Source organism: Coffea arabica, chromosome 2e (assembly GCF_036785885.1).
Source record: "Coffea arabica cultivar ET-39 chromosome 2e, Coffea Arabica ET-39 HiFi, whole genome shotgun sequence".
In the NCBI taxonomy this organism is placed as follows: domain Eukaryota; kingdom Viridiplantae; phylum Streptophyta; class Magnoliopsida; order Gentianales; family Rubiaceae; genus Coffea; species Coffea arabica.
The window spans coordinates 69,734,881-69,749,104 of record NC_092313.1 but is presented as its reverse complement, the minus strand read 5'-3'; the positions used below and the strand labels follow the sequence as shown (position 1 = coordinate 69,749,104).

The window sequence follows — 14,224 nt, the reverse complement described above, 5'->3', positions numbered from 1 at the left end:
GAAAGAAAGCTACAATATGTGGATCTAGTCCCTCACATTTTTATTATTTTTTAGGCCCTTGCTTTCAACATAATGCAATTTTTTACCACACGCAAACGATATGCACTGTTTTAGTCCTAAAACCTAATGGTGGCTGTAAGCTTATTAAAGATGATTGCGATGGGTCGACAAAGACAAACTAAGTTTGTTGAGGAAATTGAGAAACACAGGGTCAAAGATTTCGAGAAGAAATTAAACATGAAGGCCAATTGCGATACACACGAGTCTTTTTTTTTTTTTTTTCCAAAACAAGGGAGTGATATCTTTTTGCTATTCAAATTAACATTACATGGTGACCACGTCCCTTCTTTCAAACAAAATATTGATCTATTATGAATCTTGGAAAAGGTTTTGTTCGCATGAGGGTTGAAAATGCATCATTTTCAAGAGCAGATGACTAAAGTATGTAGTCTAGATATTTGAAGGACTCTTTAGGCGATTTCCCGAAAAGGATGAACAAGAAAAGGTAAACCATGTCAAAAAAAAAAAAAAGTTACATGCGGCCTTCACCAACCATTTGCTTCAAGATTCGGATCTTACAAATGTTTTTGTAGAAAAATTAACGAGTTTAATTCTGTGCATATTAGGTGTATAACATAGTTATACGCTACCTTGTTCACATTGCACTTTTTCTCCAAAAAAAAAAAAATTTACATTTTCCGTGAACACATTTTTTAGTCATCTTTTTACCTTGTATACGTCAAATCGTTACGGTGCATTCTTCTACAAAAATCCGAGAAAATAGATTTCATATGATTCCATTCCATACGTGCCTGAATCTAAACTCGCTCATTTGAATGATTTTTGTACCTTAACAGCAGACCACTCAAATGATTAACTCATTTTTGCAAACAATTAAGTATGTTTACAAATATGTTGAAAATCAGTAACATGAATGTATACAGTACACAGTCGTATTACTACAATCAGATCCACCATTTCTAGCAATAGTAAGTCCTCTTTTTCAAAAATAATCAGATCCACCATTTCCCAGCTATATCAGCAAAATGAGAAGCAGAAAGACAAATGTGGTAGGTAAAAAGAGCAGGGATGGCCGCCAATTTAACCATTCTGAGGGGGTTAACAAATTATCATTTTATTTAGGGTAAAAAACCTCAGCGGCCACTAAACTATTTGTCAGATCATGTTTTGGCCATCAAACTATTTTTCGTCAATAATTGGCCACTAAACAACTTAATCAGTAAATTCGTGATCATTTAGTCGATAATTGCTCTTAATCTGTGAAATTAACAGTACACGTGGCAAAAGTGTCGGTAATTTTTAGTGGATTAGACAGTAAAGCAAGATGGGAGGTTTTAAGTGGCCGCCATTTTGATTGCTTTGCTTGGGCTATGGTGGGGAAGGACTTGCGCACCAGAAAAATTTTGGAAGATTTGCTGCTGCAACATGTCTGCCGAGCCAAGGATGATATGGCCCCATTTTCAGATTTGGACTTGGCTCAGAAGCTTTACCAGTTCCTGCAGTCCAAGAGATTCTTGATTGTTTTGGATGATGTCTGCTCTGCCGATGCTTGGGAGTGCCTCCGCATTGCACTTTTGTCTCAAAAACCAACCGCCAGCAGAGTACTGCTCACCACTCGGGATGTCGGAGTTGCAGACAAGATTGCTTCTTCATCAGCCGACGACGAAGGATTCATTCACCGGATGAGATTTCTTAACCCACACGAAGGCTGGCAGCTTCTCCGCAAGATGGCTTTCAGAGCTCACTCTTCTTCTGATAAAGGCATCATTTCCAGAAAAAATCTTACCTCTCCTGGGCAGACCACATATCTTCTTGCTGGGTTCCAATTTGTCCATGAGGTCTTCATCGTTGCTGTTAATTTGCAGAAGCATCTAGGTTTAGCAGAGCGCCTCGACATTCTTGTCTTCTTCTTCGGCTTCTTGGATTTGTGGCTGAAGATTTGGGGCTCCCAATTGAGTCCCTATTTTTTCCTCCATATAATTTTCCATTCGGTGATTGTTTGAGGAAAGAAATTAAAAGGAGAATACGGTCGCATAGTTGTTAGATAAAATTACCCTCATATTTTGCCATGTGTACTGCTAATTTCACAGATTAAGAGTAATTATCAACTAAATGGTCACGAATTTACTGATTAAGTTGTTTAGTGGCCAATTATTGACGAAAAATAGTTTGATGGCCAAAACATGATCTGACAAATAGTTTAGTGGCCGCTGAGATTTTTTGTCCTTTTATTTAACAATGTAAATCATTTTGATCATAGTGTAAACTTTAAAAATTATTTTGTGGGATGCACATGGAGTTGGAAATGATGTATAAAATGTGCTCTAAAGTTTACAATTCATCAAAGAGTATAGTTTTTCAAATTCAATAATTGGGTCATCTTGGTCCTTAAACTTTATTATAACTGTTCCTTCTACCCCTTGTTCATGGTGATAGTGCCAAAATAGAAAATGGGATGCAACAGAATTTAAAAAGTAAGTGAAGGAAAAGAGTGAAAAGAGACAGCAAGAATCAGCAGGAAAAAAGGCTCCATTAATTGGTATTCAGCTGTTTAGAGAAACAATAGTGAAACTTAAAATCTGCATCTAGGGAGAAATACAACTCAGCTAGTCAATATTCAGCAATTCAAACTGCTCCTTAAGGGAAGTGTACATAGTCTCCACAACGTTTAGTAATAACCAATCCATACCTTTCTTTGCCAACAATGAAACTGCAATAGGAAGATTTTCATACATCCCTAGAGGTACACTTACCTGTTGATGAAAGCAGTTTTTGCAAAGAACCAAATTAGAGCTTTCAGGGAAAGCATGTGTCAGTATCTCCACATTCCTTAAAGCCAAAAAAAAAAAGGTGTATCTCCGCATTCAACAAGGTTATGTAGAGAGAGAGAGAGAGAACCTGACAAAATCCAGAAACTCCTGCAACAGATAACAAACTAAAAGCCTTGGCACGAAAAATTTCAAGTGAGCTTGCCTCCTGTTGAAGTTTTGGAGGAGGTCCAGCTACTGTAGGGAGTGCAAGGATGCCAAAATCCTACATTTTGTATAAAGAGTATTCACTTAAGAATGGCAGAAACTGTTAAACACCAAGCTTATTAAAATCTGTTCTACAATTTCAAGTTTAATAGGAAAAAGGATAGCCAACACCAATCCATGATCAACAAATTTAATTGGAAAAAGGATAGCCAATTTTTTTTTTTTTTGTTTAAGAAGGATTACTCTCTTACAGAAGATAAAGAGATATAAAAAGACATAGATGATTTTAAGGCCTAAAATATGTACGTGACCACAAGGATGAAGGCCTTCTATTCTGAAGGTTATAGTCCTTTGAAAGTGTTTAAAAAAAAAACATTTTAAGGAAAATTCTCATATTCAACTTTCATTCCAAAGAATCAAATAAATCACGCAGCTTTAAACGGAGGAACATGTTGATATACCATCAACTGTTGCTTACAACTGGGAAAGGGAAAAGCTCAAAGAGTGAAATTCCAAACATGTATTCACTGTAATAGCCTCCTATCACACCGTGAAAATGGTTTATAGGCAATGGTAATTGATCATGGTAACTTTAACCTTTGTGTTCCTATAAAAATTCAGCAAGTTTACTGCTGCCAGAGTCTAATGTTCTTACATTGTCCTTTCTTCCTTTGAAGGTATGTGACATAAACTTCTACACATGCATAGACAGGTCTGGACAAGGTATTATAATGATCACGAAAATGCCCTCACACAGGAGAGGGAGGGAGGGAGGGAGGGAGAGAGAGAGAGAGAGACCCCACCTCCAAGAAAGCAGTAAGTGCAGCAATTAGTTCACTCTTCACACTGTGGCACACATCTATATGTTCATCCATTGTCCTAACAGCTTCCCATACTCTTTCTGATATACCTGGACCCAAATTAGGCTTGACTGTGGTGACCCATTCACCATGATTTTTCTTGAATTCATATCTGCTTAAAAGCAAAATGGGTTCAGGAATGGAGATAAGAAGTCACACCATGCTTATTGAACTACCAAATAGACTGAATATGTATATTTTCACCTCTGAAGCAACCGCATGGCACTTGAAAGCGCTGCTAAGGAGGCTATACTATATTCTTGGTTTCCAGTGCTCCAGAAATGCTTCAAATTTGGAACTTGCTCCTCAACATAATCTCCCAGACTTGCAAACTTTACGCAATGACCTGCAAAATTCATTTGATGTGCTAGCACCTGTTAACAAAACTATTTTTTAGCTCAACATAAGTCCTATTCATCCGACTTCTGTTATTCTCCCAGTTTATTGACTGTAGCACGTGATAGGCTTGGATTCACGAGAGACAAAAGATGACATAAGATTGTAGTTAACAAGCAAGTTTATGGGTCCTTGGTTGTCCCATCTCAGGATGGAGTTGCAGCAAGAAGTAAACTTTATATGGAAAATCCTTGTCCCCAATGACTAAACAAACTAAGATTTCTTTTAATGTCTTTTAAAAAGGAGATTTAGTCTTTTGGCTGTGAGAAATTGTCAATATTGTGGCTTATTGTTACTCAGCTTTACAGGTTTGAGAGGCTTCTGATTTTTGTACTCTCTTTTTCATTAGCAAATTTCTGCTCCTTTTCTGTTTCCAACATTAAGCATGGTGTTTGAGCGTGCGGTTCCCAATGATTAATCAAATTCATGGGTTAACAAGTAAAATGTGTTTTCCTTTTAGTCTTTAAGTTCGCATAGGAATTTAAAAGAATTCGAATAGCATCATGATCACACTTACGGCCATAGGATTTCTCCACTGACTGTGTGATAACCCTGGTTAATTGATCTCCTGAAGAATCCATGAGCTTGAAGCAATCCTTTGCAATAACAATATTACTGGGTGCTACAGAGCTGGCATCATGCAATTCCAAAAGAATTCTTCCAACTTGCTTCAAGATTACAGGATCCCTAGCAAACCATCCTGAAATAACATTTTCAATAAAACAGATGTCAAAAACTTGCATCTCTATGACCACAGACCAAAAGAATATCAAAGAGACTGTGTACATGTCTGCATCCGAGAAAAAGAAAGTTTTGGAAAGAGTAGGGAAAGGGAAAGAAGAGTTAGGGTGACTTAAAAAGCATATTCATACTCAACGAAACATCACAGACAGAAGCAGAGAGGATGAGAGAAGAGGATTTACAGCCCATTTTACACTCATCGCAACTGCCTATAATGTTATTCAGTAAGCATTCTATCCCATGGCAAATGGACTCTCTCTTATTCTTACGGCATCACCTAGAGATAGCATTTTACAGTTGCAAATCAGCGAAACAAGGACAATCAAGAAATCCTCTTGATATCCAGCTAACCAGTTTCAAAGCAAAACGAAAAAATAGATTCAGCAGACTTGAAAGATTTAATTGCAAACAGCTTACGAAAGATGTTCAATTAGTTGGCATTGACTTCTAACTGGAATTCAAATTAGAAGAGGATTACCAGTCCATAAGTGGCATTTAAGCAAATCTCATGTTATTTTTTCCTCTTGCTTACTTGCTACAATCATCAGTGACTTTGAAATAAGGGATTCTGGTCATAGTACTCAGCACAACAATGCATCAAATTCGCCTTCCATTTTGGAAGGTGATGAGTTTTTCCATTAAGATATCACACACAGGAATATATTAGGCACTATTACATTAACGAATTAATTTTCCTGAGTTGGGTTTAAAAAGAGAACTTTTAACATGCTATACATCACAATACTAAATTGTACTTCTATGCTGACCTACTGTATCGAAACTCTGTGCCATTGGAATTACTCCCTTGGTGGAAACAATTCCATGGGAGGGCCGAAAACCCAAAATTCCACAATATGAAGCTGGAACTCTTACACTTCCTCCAGTGTCAGTACCTGTATTAGATGGAATAATTGATTCAACTAGCTAACAAGAAGTCAACTAGCTATGAGAATTCAATTAGCATACTTGTAATTCTGGAAACTCACCTAAGGAAAAATCTACTGTCATTGCACCAACTGCAACTGCAGATCCGCTAGAGGATCCTCCAGGTACCCGATCTGGAGCACATGGATTAGTTGGTGTTCCATAATGTACATTTTCACCATTTATACTGCCAAACGACAACTCTTTCAGCTAAAGGATCTTCTAACTTTACCGAGAATTCCCCAGACCTTTCAGTGTGATGCACAGTGAGAAAATGAGCCTAAATGCATTTCTAAGGTTGGTAGCAAAAGAACTAAAACTTTTCAACGCTTCTTTAGCATTTTGGACTAAGGGTAAAGAAAGTAATCATAGATGGCCAGGAAAGGATAAGATTTCATAAAAGAAAAACAGGTCACCAAAGACGACTTATATCTATTTCAATATATTGAGGTGCACGAAACCTAGAGTTGAAATATTTTCATCAAATGTTCATGTTTGACATTGACTCAAGTTTAGATAGAAGTTTTAGATGGACAGTGTCTGATATTTACAAATTCAAAACAAGGGGCTTGAAAAGGTACAAATACACCATAAGCCACTTCATTAATCACTAAGGTAGATTAGTGGGGTTCAATTGACATTCGCGTGAGTGAAGACAGAAAGCTAAAAACTATTTTGAAGTAGTCTAAAATGGGAATATGGACGCATCATGTTGACATGGAAGGAGTCTATCTGGTGTGAAAGAATTAAAGACAGGATTCAGCAATCTTGAACTTGGATTTGAGAAATTGTCACCAAGTTTCATGTCTAGTTCATGGACAGCATAAAGAAAGCACCAATTTTAGAACTATGTAAACCTACATAAAAGAGAGAGATGTTTCAAGAATCTCCAGAGATCAACCTATAAACTGATATACTCAGAGATGCTGGGATAACGATATTGACAATTCAATTTTTTGCAAAACAAGCATTAAATTTGTTTTCTGTAACCTTTGATCCCAAATACTTGGTCAGATAGGCAGTAGCTTTTTAAAGATTTGCAAAATAGGCTTTACCATCCGTAAGCTTGCAACAATTACTCATTGAACTTATCATCAAACCTTCTTTCTTTAACAGCTTTCAAGTTTCAGAGGGTCTTACTTCAGCACCAATAGAAGGTTAACCAGAATGACTAGAATACAACACAATTTCAAATGAAAAATTCAGACACCCAAGTGCATTGTGAAATTAAATTTGTTCCATTAGGTTTGCAACTAGACACAATTTATAATTTTTTTCTTCTTATTAAGTACTGTAAATTGATAGTTTCTCTTTCTTGATTGTTGGGTATATTAGAATAGGCGTTGAAGCAGGAGTTGAGCTTAATATTATAAAGGAAGTGAGGACAAAATCCTTCCATTAACCAAGTAGACTCGAGGAAGAAACTCTCTAATAAATCTTTAAGAGACAATTCATATAAAGCCCAAAGTTTGCCATTTCTTTAGACGTTGCAAATGTTTCCACTTTGCTATTGATATACTTCATACACAGAAATTATTCTATAGCAAGAAATGCATACAGTTCTGTCAACTTACCATAGATGTTACCTAGCCTTGTGTAAATACCCATTGTCAGCATGAACCCTATTTCTTCTAAAGAGCCCTTCAAATTTATTTTGACTTTAACCAGAAAGGCTGGTAAATTAGAGGTTGGCTTAGAGATAAGAAGTTAACATACAGCTGATAGAATGCCAACCACCATCTTTTTTCCCATCCAAAATATTTCCCCTACTTGTATACCCAATATCACTTGAATTGACAGTTTTTGACACAAATAGGAATGGAGGAATGTGAATCTGGTGTCCATGTCAATATCCTAAAAGCCAAAGAGAGGTAGCTGGATACTTAACAGTCAAAATAGTCATTTTGTTTTACTGAAGAGTACAACTCATCCCTTTTATGCTAGATCATTATGTAACCATTACAAGAAAAGTTTGCTAATAATAAGGAATATGAAAGAAGCTATCAAGAATGGTTCCAGAAGACTATATATAAACAATGTTGAGCATACCAGCAACTATCTAACCAAATTATACTGGAAAGCCCAGAAAAGTAACATGAACTTTCACCGCTGAAAGAAATTAGAAAAGAAGCTTCATAGCAAAATTATGAGAACGTGAAGTTCCTTACCTGTAAGCCATTTCATCCATGACAGTTTTACCAACACAAGTGGCACCAGCCTTTAAGAGAGCCAAAACAACAGGGGCAGTAGATGTTGCAACAGAATGAGTCCGTGCCCAATCGGGATTTCCAAATCCAGTAACATATCCATCAATATCAAATCTGCCAATCAAAATTTGACCTATCAATGCAATTTATACATCCCACAACCCAAACAAACAGGAAAAGAGAGCATTTAAATGGAATCCCAACATACTAAACAACTTCCTAATTTCATATATCCAGGATAAACAAAATCTAGAAGCCTCATTTTAAAGCCTTCACTCACCCCTGCTATAGGTGTTCTCATAATGAAGTAAATCAATAAAAACAGTAAAAAGGCCAAAATAAGGCAAATTTAAATCAAGAACTCAAAAGGGTTCACTCAATACCACTGAAACACTTGGGAGTATTGGGAGATAGAAGCAAAGTTTTATTTTTCTGGCAGCTAAAACTCCAATGGTGTAAAACTCCAATAATTTGCAATCCTCTTTTGCTGTTTTCCTTTTCATATTCACCCTTGAGTCTTGTGCGAGACCCCCCACAAATGCTAGCACTATCTAAACAACAAAATACAATAATCTAATACAAGACTAAGGAACTACACAAACATGTTGAGCACCACGAGACAGACTGAGTACTTGGTTCGTATATAAGAGCATATGTTGGATAAGACCATATTGGCAAATGATGATTGAAGTAAAGAAAAGGGGCAACTCACATGTCTTTGACAGCAAAAGTGAGGCCACTCAAGGGGAGTTGAGATGATGAAGAGTCTGGTTTTAGGATGAACTTGTCCATGAAAGCTCCATTGTCTGATGAGCCTTTTGCCATTCTCTCCTCTTACTCCTTAGTCTGCAGTGTGTTAGCGTGCCTCTTTTCCCAGGAATTAAACGCTGCCAGTATCCTGGAGATAAGGAGGCAACGGCGTCCTTTGAAGATTTGATTTCTAACCACTACATTAACGATAGTGCGACCAAAGTGTCCGACGAATACAGCCACTAATTAATGTTTTTCTGGAGGAAGAAAAAGGGAACTATAGGATAAAAACAAGTATGATCAGGGTATTAGAAGTTTTGGCAGTCCAGTCCCTCCGATTTTTCAATTGACTCTTGTGATCCACCCCTTCCCCTTGATATAAAGTAGAAGCAGGTATAAAATAAATTGACAAAAAAAATTTTAGAATTGAAGTTTCATTTGGGATTGTGCGCTTTTAAGCACTAAAAGTGACATTTGGCAACTAATTTTCTATGGGTGTCTCTATAACTAATTTCTCGTAATTTAAGGAGCCAATATTTGATAACCTAAAAACACTTTTGTTAAAAGAACTTGTATCAGAAATATTTCTTTATAAATCACTGTAATCTCAAACAGAGCTTTAGATACCAAAAATAAAAAATCATAAAATACCATCTCTCTTCCAAAAGGGAAAAAATACTGCATTTCAAATAATTGTATAGTAGAAACAATACTCGTAACAACAACTGCTACCGAAGTTAATTTAATGAGAATTTGGGGTAGCTTTGTTTAGCTAGAAGATTCGGTTTTGGTCTTCTAAGAAGGCTAAGCACCCAGTTAAGTACAAAATATAGGCCAAAAGATCTTCATAGACTTAATGGTTCAGATTGTGCCACACCACTTGGTGAGATGGTGTGGCACAATTTGGACCATTAAATCATTGAAGATCGGGCCTACCCAAGTGAGAGCCTAAAATATAAACATAAACAAGATGAAGGAAAAGGGATCCACATAATGATGGAGTGAGATAATTACCACTACCGGTTAGAGATGATGTTCCACTGGGTACAAACTACAAAGAGACAGGTCAGAGATTATATTACAAGACCAGAAGGATGGAATAGAACGAATTAATCGGAAGCTAAGGAAGAAATTCTACTCTGTATAATCAGAGTGCTCATCAAATAAGTACAAGTTTGGAACTACAGGGGCATGTTCATGAGGTTCTTCCTCATCCTCATTTATTTCAGGAATTTTCCAACCCAAATTCTTCAGATAGACCTTATCGTATGCATCCATATTCAATCCTGAGGCAAGAAACATTTCCAACTCATTCACAAATTGATTTGTTCTGCCTGTTAGGAAGCATCTGGCTGCCTCAGAGACTAAGATTCTAAATCTTTCTTGCTTTGCCTCGGGTGAAGTTCTTGAACTGGTTTGCTCATTTCTGTGAACATGAGGGTTTGTAGTGAGCTCACTACTCCAAATAATTGGAATATCAATTGAACCATGTCGAAGACAGAAATATAGTGCTATAAAGCAAAAGAGGGACGTCTACTCTAATCATGCTGCCTAAAATTGCTGCAATTTATTCCAATGAACACAACCATACACAGTCATATTACCTTCTCCAGGATTCAATAACACCGAGTATGTGATGAACAATAATGTCAACATCCTCCTCCTGGATGCAAAATAACGAAGGAAGTGTATTAGTAAACTCTTAAAACACAGCTTTGTATAAGAGATGAGTCAGTTCCATTTCGCAGAACTGAAGTATACTATGACCATTTTGTACAGCAGGCAGTTTCTATTCCTAAGGTGATGATTGGTATTCAGATAACTACTAACAAGCTTACACTTTTCTATCAACAAAAGAGTCTGGGAGCTGGCAGAGAAGTAAAATGGTGTCAGAAATAGAGATCTAGAAAGCTTCACAGGTTTTTTTATGAGCTACATTGCCAAAAAGGTTGATAGGCTAAGGTGCAGCCCCAGGCCCAGAGTGGTTCATGGACTTCAAGCAGGAGCTAAAGTTTCCAAACCAATCACATTTTTCTTGTTTTTCATTCTTTTTCTTGTGTCTTGCACAACAGCTCCCCATAAAGATCGAGATCCTCTATGCAATTAAAGATTACAAATGCAAATGCGTCAAGTAAATGCAAAAGGGAGAAAGACAAATCAACCTGAGTTAAAGCTTGAATTTCCCTTCTCATCCAGTCATAGAGCCAATGACTTGGCTGAAGATACTTGTGCAACTTCCAATAACGGGTTGGATTAAATACATCAATTAATGTACCTGTTTATCTTGCGTTAAACAAAGAAAGGGACACTTGGTCATGTAACATCCGAAGCAATGAAAGAAAACATGGCTCCTACTAAATACAACAGAGGGCCAAAATATTAAGTACACTTATGAAATGACAAAGGAGCAGCATGGTACCTGTTTCACAGTAATAGGACTGCAGCCTGTATTTGTGTGCTTTTGTAAAGAAATCACTGAGGATTTGATTAACAGAAGTATGAGCAAAAGCCTACAGTGACTTGTACAAGTACAATTGACGAAAAACCATAATACCTTTTATGAAAATCCTGACCAATGAAATGCCTTCGGAAAGAAAATCCATCACATCCATGTATAATAGAAAAGTTCTCAGTCTGCATGTCAGAGATACTAGAAAGTTGATCTTCACTGAAAAAAAGAAAATAATACTACTCCAAAGGAAGACAAACAACAAACAGGAAACTAGATGCACCAATTAAGGGATAACCGAAGAATTCATTAGTCCCTTCAAATTTCCTTTTTCTTCTAGTATCTTTTGGTTGGAGTTGTTGAATTATATCCAATTATTTCAAAAGCTTTTCTGCAGAAAAGAAGCACCGGCACTCTTGGAAAATTTTTACTGTAAGTAGAGGCTCCATGACATATAATTAGGTTCCATGGACTAATCTAGAGGCAAGGTACCACAGATAATGGACTTGTAAAGCAAGTAGGAATCCTGTATTTCATGACCATTCTTTCCTTTGCTACTCATTCGACTGCTTCAGAACTGACCCCTATTTTATCCCCTTCACCTTAACTGGTTTGCAATAAAGGAAATGTTAATACTCATGGTTGGCCTCTTTAAATAGTCCTACAAATCCTGTTTAGCGGTCACTCCACAACACCTATACTTTTGCTACTGAAGGCAAAACAATTAGTCCTAAAACTCGGTTCATAAGATCAATTTGCACCAAAATCATAAATAAAGCAAACCAACTCAACATTTTTTTTAAACAACTTTTAAACAATTCTAGACAAATTCCCCACATTTCTGATAGAAGTTTAGCGTGAATATCAGCCAAGTGACAAATTTCATATCACTTAATATCATAAGCAAAAAGGAAATTTTGGAAAATAAACAAACAATATCTAGCATATACGCGCTCCCCTTCCATCTTATTAAAAGACAGGAAAACCAACAGAGACACATATAATTGCAACTCTTTGTAGTTGTTGTCATTTAATTAGACCATATCCTTTTGACAAAAAGATTCAAACTTCACCATGAGTTCAGAAACATGAGCAGTTCCCAAGGAATCAAGTGAACGAAAGTAATCTAACTCTCAGAACAAAAAAACCAAACCTTGCATAAAGGACATTTTACTGAAGTAGGTGGTGCAGAGTGCTTGTAAGCTGCCACTTTGGTCCAACGCAAAATGCAGTTGTAGCAAAATTTATCTGTAAAGCAACAGCTCAATTACTGACCAAATGGTTTTCCCAAGAAATTGTAATTCAAGTCAAATTTCTGCAGCTGTGGGATTCAAATATTTATACACTGACTTAAATTATTGTTTACATTCTAGTACTATGTATGCCTTGAATGATTCAGCATTTCATCTCTCCATAACCAATGCATTTCTTAAAAATTAAGGTCCTAATTTCAGCAAAAAATCCAACCTTTTGGATTCTAGTTATCCATTCTATCCTTCATCAGACAAACAAAAAAATCCCCAAAGAACTAGTTAAACAATCAAACTAGGGAGGAATAATTGGTGGAACTTACAGAAGAGTAGATAAAGGAAACTGTAAGGGAAATGGAGCAAGAATGTGATATTTGTTAAACAAATTGATTCAAGAATTTGATAGCTCAGAGCACTTAAACGAACTTTTGATATAAATTTGAGGGCTTCCCACAAATTTTGAAACAAATTCTCCATTGCATCTCCAATTAGGGTTTCAAGAACTGCAATAGTCCCACAAATTCTCCATTTGACAGTTCAGGCACTTAAATGAACTTTTGACATAGATTTGAGGGCTTCCCACAAATTTTTTGAAACAAATCCTCCATTTACTTCTCCAATTAGGGTTTACAAGTGCTGCAATATTCAAACTTCTCTACTAAATTCAATCAAATTCTTGCTATTTTATTTGAAAGGAATTATTGCTCAAAACCTACTAAGAACAGAAAAGTAAATCAGGAAGAGAGACAGTCGTACGGAAACATTGGTCCAAATACGACTCATCGTTGACGGGTCCGAGGCAGATGGGGCACGGGTTCCGGTTTGGATTCGGGTGGGGAGAAAGTGTATCGCCCTTGCTCTGATGGTGCTCCATTTTTTTTAATTTCTTTCTTTTTTTCCCAGACGAAGAAGAAATGGCCAATCAAAAAAAACCAGTCTGTAGTGAAGTCGGGGTGGCTCTCCTACTTACTTAAGAGAAGCGGTTGAGAGAAAGCGGGGTTTGGAGGCAGCTTAAGAATAACGCTTCTAGAAGGTACTACTAATTTGTATTTGTTCAAGTAATATCTACCCAATGCTCAATTTGGAATTTCCTTTTGTGAAACTACAATTCTTTGTGACCAAATTATGAAAAATTGAATATGGAATTATCTTTTTTTATATATTTTTTCTTCCTCTTCCCTTAATCCCTTCCTATTCCCAAACTTGACAGCCAAGTTTGAACCCTAATCCGTCGGATGGACATAAAATTCCTGATAATGGCTATTGATTTGAAAATGGAATTATCAATCTGAACTGTTGGGAGGGCATAAGTCCCTGACAAAGGCTATTGTCTTGAATCTGGAATTATCGACTAGTCTTTAGTGACACCAATTTTAAACTTTAAATTGTAAAAGACAAAAGAAATCTAATTCATGTGGGAATTTTTGTATGAAGCCTAATATGGCAGGATCAAACTGTGATGGTACTAACACAGCACCAATTCTCCTTTTGCCAACATATCAGTAGCAAAATGTACAAACAAAATTTTTTTTTTCTTAGCGATAAATAGAAGAAATTTATTCCAATTCCCTTGGAAGCTATGTAGTTGTTAGCACAAATTTGTGTAGGACTTGAACAAGACATCAAGATTCTTCTGAATTTGGAGTTTTAT

General features: G+C 36.5%; 2 protein-coding genes across 2 annotated transcripts; both read right to left on the bottom strand.

Moving 5' to 3' along the window:
- Nucleotides 1-2,532: 2,532 nt before the first annotated feature.
- LOC113732805 (amidase 1-like) lies at nucleotides 2,533-9,392 on the bottom strand. The gene is made up of 9 exons (XM_027258790.2): nucleotides 8,837-9,392; nucleotides 8,086-8,238; nucleotides 5,980-6,104; nucleotides 5,761-5,886; nucleotides 4,770-4,952; nucleotides 4,061-4,202; nucleotides 3,800-3,968; nucleotides 2,920-3,054; nucleotides 2,533-2,774 (listed from the first exon to the last, which is right to left on the bottom strand). Exons 1-9 carry the CDS (start codon nucleotides 8,947-8,949, stop codon nucleotides 2,628-2,630), a joined length of 1,293 nt encoding a protein of 430 aa, XP_027114591.1. The 5' UTR covers nucleotides 8,950-9,392; the 3' UTR covers nucleotides 2,533-2,627.
- Nucleotides 9,393-9,845: 453 nt separating this feature from the next.
- LOC113732803 (uncharacterized) lies at nucleotides 9,846-13,577 on the bottom strand. Its single transcript, XM_027258789.2, has 7 exons — nucleotides 13,330-13,577; nucleotides 12,477-12,571; nucleotides 11,429-11,508; nucleotides 11,294-11,349; nucleotides 11,037-11,149; nucleotides 10,479-10,537; nucleotides 9,846-10,300 (listed from the first exon to the last, which is right to left on the bottom strand). Exons 1-7 carry the CDS (start codon nucleotides 13,445-13,447, stop codon nucleotides 10,009-10,011), a joined length of 813 nt encoding a protein of 270 aa, XP_027114590.1. The 5' UTR covers nucleotides 13,448-13,577; the 3' UTR covers nucleotides 9,846-10,008.
- Nucleotides 13,578-14,224: the final 647 nt, after the last annotated feature.